General features: G+C 42.8%; 1 protein-coding gene, 1 long non-coding RNA gene and 6 other non-coding genes across 9 annotated transcripts in view; 5 read left to right on the plus strand and 3 right to left on the minus strand.

Moving 5' to 3' along the window:
- Nucleotides 1-4,936, plus strand: part of appl2 (adaptor protein, phosphotyrosine interaction, PH domain and leucine zipper containing 2) — a 14,137-nt gene extending 9,201 nt beyond the window's left edge. For both annotated transcript variants that reach the window (XM_019893349.1, XM_019893350.1), the window contains exons 17-21: nt 1-67; nt 901-937; nt 1,011-1,181; nt 1,263-1,310; nt 4,333-4,936. The exon at nt 1-67 is cut by the window's left edge and continues 108 nt beyond it. In XM_019893349.1, coding sequence (XP_019748908.1) covers nt 1-67; nt 901-937; nt 1,011-1,181; nt 1,263-1,310; nt 4,333-4,464 — 455 coding nt within the window. In that variant the 3' untranslated portion in view covers nt 4,465-4,936. The remainder of the gene's footprint in view (nt 68-900; nt 938-1,010; nt 1,182-1,262; nt 1,311-4,332) is intronic.
- On the plus strand, nt 1,385-2,051 carry LOC109529859 (uncharacterized). The gene is made up of 3 exons (XR_002170901.1): nt 1,385-1,546; nt 1,660-1,781; nt 1,923-2,051. It is a non-coding gene; the product is annotated as an uncharacterized LOC109529859 (long non-coding RNA).
- Nucleotides 2,064-2,135, minus strand: trnag-ucc (transfer RNA glycine (anticodon UCC)). The gene has a single exon. It is a non-coding gene; the product is annotated as a tRNA-Gly (tRNA).
- On the plus strand, nt 2,312-2,383 carry trnag-ucc (transfer RNA glycine (anticodon UCC)). Its single transcript has one exon. It is a non-coding gene; the product is annotated as a tRNA-Gly (tRNA).
- On the plus strand, nt 2,741-2,812 carry trnag-ucc (transfer RNA glycine (anticodon UCC)). The gene has a single exon. It is a non-coding gene; the product is annotated as a tRNA-Gly (tRNA).
- Nucleotides 2,971-3,042, minus strand: trnag-ucc (transfer RNA glycine (anticodon UCC)). The gene has a single exon. It is a non-coding gene; the product is annotated as a tRNA-Gly (tRNA).
- trnag-ucc (transfer RNA glycine (anticodon UCC)) lies at nt 3,354-3,425 on the plus strand. Its single transcript has one exon. It is a non-coding gene; the product is annotated as a tRNA-Gly (tRNA).
- On the minus strand, nt 3,577-3,648 carry trnag-ucc (transfer RNA glycine (anticodon UCC)). Its single transcript has one exon. It is a non-coding gene; the product is annotated as a tRNA-Gly (tRNA).
- Nucleotides 4,937-6,020: the final 1,084 nt, after the last annotated feature.

Raw genomic sequence — 6,020 nt, forward strand, 5'->3', positions numbered from 1 at the left:
CCCGCGCCATCCACAACATCTTCAGGACCACCGAGTCGCACCTGATGGTGACCAGCAGCGACCTGAGGTAATGCGCGGCGCAGTCGCCACGATAAAATGACTTTGAGCCATTTCGATACATTTTATGAGGGGTTTTTTTTTTCTTCTTTTTTTGGTCACAAGAATGGTGGCAGTGTAATTTCCTCTTTCACACACTAGGTGGAGCCACAACGCTACACAACTCAACGGATGAGGAAAAGAAGTTATGCAGGCGTTCATTTAGTTGTATCATGTGAAAAAATAATAAATCGTGCTTTACTTCCATCAGAAAAAAATTTGAAGTGACAAATAAGGGGAGCGGCGGAAATATTCACAATATCTCTGAGAGTGAATAAATTAAATAAACCAAATGAATGCCAGCCACCCTATCATAAAGTTAAGCATTTCGAGAAACTTGCAAAAATACTCCCTAAAAGTTCCTTGTGATAAAAAAATAAGCATTTGTAACAATTTAAAGCTCTCAGAGATGTTTTATAAGAATTCAAGCAGTTTAAAAGGAAAAAATATTTTTCACTTTAAAAAGGATATAAAAGTACTTTATTCATATCCAAGTACCTGATGATAAAAATGCATTTTCGAGAATATGAAGCACTCCAAAAAAATTCAGATTGCAATTTAAAAGTTTGTAAAATACATAAATACCATTTTTTTAAAATTATGAGATACTTCACCATACAATAACAAAATAAGCATTTCCAATCGTTTAAATTACGCCAAAACGATTTTGATTTTGCTGTGATTTAAAGCCACCTTTGAATTTCTAGAGTTCAAAATGCATTCAAATGTCTTCACCGCAAAATTTTTGTGGAGCGCAAAACAGTCCAAGGCTCAAATTTCCTTTCTTTATGGTTGTTTGAACAGGCTGATCGACCCTCAGACTCAAGTCACAAGAATAAGCGTAAGTCAAGTGACGAGGCGGCGTTGCCGTCGCCTGTCGGGTGGCCGCGACATCACGCGTGGGTCCTTTCCAGTTCCGGCTGGGCGAGGTGTGTCAGTTTGCGGCCCACCAGGAGAACAGCAGGCTGATGGGATTGGTGGTGGAAGGCGGCGACTGGAGCGGCGGCGGCGGCGGGGATGACGACGAAGGGGGCGAGCCCTCGTTTAGCGCCTTCGTCTTTGAGAGCAACACGGAGGGAGAGAAGGTGCCGCTTTCTTGACTCCCGTTTGGACGTTGGTGGTAATAACATGTAGCTAAAATGTCCATTTTTGGGGGGGCATGACAGATATGCTACACCATGAGTTTGGCGAAGGATATCACAGAGGCAAAGAAGGTGAGTTTGCGACGACATGGCCCGATGACGATGTGGGGAAAAAAAAAAAAAAAAAAAAAAAAGCATGTTCCCTGGATGAATGGATGTTTTGATTATTTCATGTATTTCATAAATTTTAAAGGTTGTTTCACGAGCCAGTTACCACTCCATGTGGTCACACTTTCTGTAAAAACTGTATCGAGAGGAGCCTGGACCACAACCTCCGCTGTCCGCTCTGCAAGCAGCCGTTACAAGAGGTAACCAAAGTGTCCTGTATGTCGATACTTTATTATTTTATTTGACTTTATTTCTATTTATTGGACAGCACATCAGACCTAAACCTCCTTTTTCCTTCTTTGTTTATTTGCAGTACTTGAAGAATAGGAAGTACAATATCACAGTTGTGGTTCTGGATATCATGGCCTGCCTTTTCCCCTCACAGCTGGCCGAACGGAAACAAATACATGAGGCAGAGATGGCAGAACTGTCAAAGTAGGCGCCATGAAATGAAAACTCATACAATCTGTGTTCTGAATTGATGGCAAAGGCCATTGCAATTCCCACACCCCCTCCTCTTGTGATGTCATCATGTTATTTTTTTGCCCGTCTCTTTATCTGTCCTCTCCACTGCAGCCTCACTAAGGACATCCCTATATTTGTTTGCACTGTGGCCTACCCTGGGGTGCCGTGTCCTTTGCACATCTTCGAGCCTCGATACCGACTGATGATGCGTCGCTGTATGGAGACAGGAACGAAAAAGTTTGGCATTCTGTCTGCGTTGGCCGGGAATCGAACCCGGGTCAACTGCTTGGAAGGCAGCTATGCTCACCACTATACCACCAACGCCGCACAAAATCAATTGGAATTTCGGCAAACATTTCAGTGTTCGGCCCCCTCAAGTCAGCATGCATGTCGTGAGATGGAGGCATGATGAGTATTTTCTCCCTCATGCATCCACAGAAGCACTCAGCGCTGTGGAAGACATGTTCCCCTATTTTGAGCTTTGCACCACTTCCTTCGTTGCGTTGGTGGTATAGTGGTGAGCATAGCTGCCTTCCAAGCAGTTGACCCGGGTTCGATTCCCGGCCAACGCAGACCTTTGTTTGTCCGTTTACTTTTCAATTGCGTGACGTTATTGCCCTCAAAATAAAAGGCCCTTTTTCATTCTCTAGCATCAGAAGTAAGAAAAAAAAAGTCATCTTTTTTCTTTCTGGAATTCACCAACATATTTGAGAGTCAGGCTAGGTCAAGCACCCGCACGCACGCACACACACACACACACACAGACTGCACACACACGCGCACACACACACACACACACACTTGATTTTTCTGCAGTCGCCACGTCATAGTGAGGCGTGCCAAGTATTTTCTCCCTCATGCGGCCACATAAACACAGCGCTGTTGCAGACATGTTCTCCTCTTCCGAAATCTCCACTACTTCATTCAGTGCGTTGGTGGTATAGTGGTGAGCATAGCTGCCTTCCAAGCAGTTGACCCGGGTTCGATTCCCGGCCAACGCAGCCAGCTACTTCTTTTTTTTTTTTCCACCCTCTCTGTCTGAGGAATGAAAGCATGTCTTTTCTTGTCTTCCTTCCCATTCTAGAGAATGAAAAAGGGTATTTTTTTGGAGAGAGCAATAATGTCATCTCATTGAAAAGTGAATGATGAAACAATGCTCTGCGTTGGCCGGGAATCGAACCCGGGTCAACTGCTTGGAAGGCAGCTATGCTCACCACTATACCACCAACGCACTGAAGGAAATTGTGGAAAGCTCAAAACATGTCTGGAACAGCGCTGAGTGCTGATGTGGCCGCATGAGGGAGAAAATACTCGGCACGCCTCAGCATGACGTGGCGACTGCAGAATAACCAAGCTGAGCGGCACGTCGATGCAGACAATTTCACCACACATGCATGTTATGACTTGAGGGGGTGGAGGGTGTGTGTGTGTGTGTGTGTGTGTGTGTGTGTGTGTGTGTGCGTGTGCGCGCGTGTGTATGGTGGGGGGATTGACCTAGCGTGACTCTTAAATACTTTCCTGAAATCCAGATGTTTCCGTACAGCGTTGGTGGTATAGTGGTGAGCATAGCTGCCTTCCAAGCAGTTGACCCGGGTTCGATTCCCGGCCAACGCAGACTCTTACTTTTTTTTCCATCCCCTCTCTGTCTGAGGAATGAGAGAATGACATTTTTTTCCTTACTTTCGATTCCAGAGAATGAGAAAGAGTCTTTTATTTTCAGAGCAATAAAGTCATCTAATTAAAAAGTAGTGGAAATGAAAAGCATTGCGTTGGCCGGGAATCGAACCCGGGTCAACTGCTTGGAAGGCAGCTATGCTCACCACTATACCACCAACGCCGCATGGAAACAGCAGGAATGTGGCCAAAACTTGGCATGCCTGTGATATGAGGCTCATGACCAGAGAATCGAAAAAGCAAGAACCAAACTTTGTTTTCTGATCCTGGCTGTCAATAATGGGGAAACTCTGCTTTGAAAATTGCTGGCAGCGATTTGACTTATTTGTCTTTGAAAGCTCCGTTGTTCATAACTCGACCCGGGCCAAATCATTTCCAACAGCATGAGTGTCAAAGTCATAGTCAATGAAAATAAAATCAATGCAATTAAAATGGTAAAAACATTTTCGCTCACGCGATTAAAAACGAGAGCGCCCTTCAAAAACAAAACTGAAACCGACATTTGACGTGTCTAAAACTAGCTCGAATTATCGTGAAAATGTCTTTTGCTTTCGTCTTTGTCAATGACTTTCACCCTTGAACTTTCAGGGTTTCATTTCAACGTATCGTCGATATTTCGATATTATTATACGCCCGTAGACAACAAAGTTTTTGTCTCTCGCTTTGGACAAATACTCCATCTATCAAAAAAACTAAAACTAAGACTAAAACTCAGCATTTTGGAAAAAAAATAAACACCAGTAAAAATCTACAAATCCAATCCAACACCAAATTAAAACTAACTGAATGAAACAAAAAAAGCAAAAATTTTAAATGAGCAGACCGTCACATTTGATGTTGTCGGCAGGACCCCGCGGCTCTGGCCCAGCTGATGAAGAACATGCCGCTCACCAACGACGGCAAATTCCTACTCCTGGACGCCGAGAGCAGCGACACGGTCGACGGGGACGGACTGGAGGATTTGGAGTCGGAAGCCTAGTCCAAAGAAAGAACAAAAAACAACAACGGGGACTGGATTTCACCCCAAGGTGTTTTTCCACTGCTGGAACCGCAACATGGTACTATCCAGGTGTCACCTTCTCGTTCTCTTTTGATTTGTTAGGCATGAGCGTACACATCACCCCAATCGGCTTGGAGTCCCGTTTGGTAAAAAGCTCCATTGAGAATTTTGCTGTTTGAGTCAAAAGTTAAATACAACTAAATTGTTTACAAATATTTCGAAAACGTACACAGGAATGTAACATTCATTTTCAACATTTAATTTGCGTACCACTAGGGGGTGCCAGTATACAATTCCACAATTCTACAGGTTCATCAGAAATGGTAAAGCATTGGCGACTTGCACCAACTGCATTTGATTACGAGCAAGTCACACAAATGTTGACGGCTTTCTTTCAAACTGAAGTTTGAGTAAATGCAAATTTCATTCACTGTTGGACAAAAAAAAAAAATCTGTCAAGCTCAAGTTCCTATTAATATGCATAACAATATCTGACCACAGTCGAATAAAAATGCATTAGGCATCTACATATTTACTACTATACAAAATTGTAATTTGTTGACAAAAACTTGTGCAGTTGAGTAACGAAACACCTCCGCGGCGGCAATTCAAGACGCTAGCTTTTGGTTTTCTTTGGGGGCTCGTTTGCAGAAAAGAAGCTGGATTAGAGCCACCCGGTGTAAGGGAGACACATTGCACTCCTTCAGGATCAGCTCCTGACCACCCCTAGTGGTACAATGTTGGTATTGCACCCAAGCAGAACGCCTCATTAAGTCTTCATAGCATAACTTGATGTTGAGAGTCCTTTACATAGGTTTACATTCATTTTTTACTTCATACTTAGATTGTTTCATGCTTATGTGTGTACATTTTTACTACGGTGGTACCTTGACTGAGGAGTCGAATTCAGTCCAATTACTCCAAAAAAGAAAACATGTTTCCCCATTAAAACGAATTGAAATGCCATTAATGCATTCCATAAAATCAGAAGGAAATTTGAAAAAAAATGAATTGGTTTTATAAAAAGGAATTACCATATTTGTCGTGTGTTAAGGGGCGGGGTAAATGTGTGTTTGACTGTGCCACTCAATCAATGGCTGAAAGGCCATTGGTGACGGTGGCGCTCCTTGCCCACATGCCAGAGCATTATTATTACTATTATTATTGCGGCATTATTATTATTTTTTTTCCATTTCACACAGTGACTTGACTTGCATCTCAATGAAAAGAGTAGGAAACACATACACACACACACAAGACTTGAGATCAGGGTACCACTGTACTTTGAATTCTTCACTTATGTACATTTTGCACACTAAAAAAAAAGGGTTGAATCTGTGTTGTAAACATAAAATTTGAAGGCTACAGTTGCACTAATGAATGAATGAAAAGAAACATTCCATCCTTGCGTCGTTGGACACGGCCACAGTTAGCTTGCATGAGACAGCCGGGAAATGAAACATTTGGATTGTGATGTAACATCCCATTTCTTTGTTGCTTGTTTGATTTTGTAGAACTCTCTTCAACGCGATCTG

The sequence above is a fragment of the Hippocampus comes genome, unplaced genomic scaffold (assembly GCF_001891065.2).
Source record: "Hippocampus comes isolate QL1 unplaced genomic scaffold, H_comes_QL1_v1.1 scaffold62, whole genome shotgun sequence".
Taxonomy (NCBI): Eukaryota; Metazoa; Chordata; class Actinopteri; order Syngnathiformes; family Syngnathidae; genus Hippocampus; species Hippocampus comes.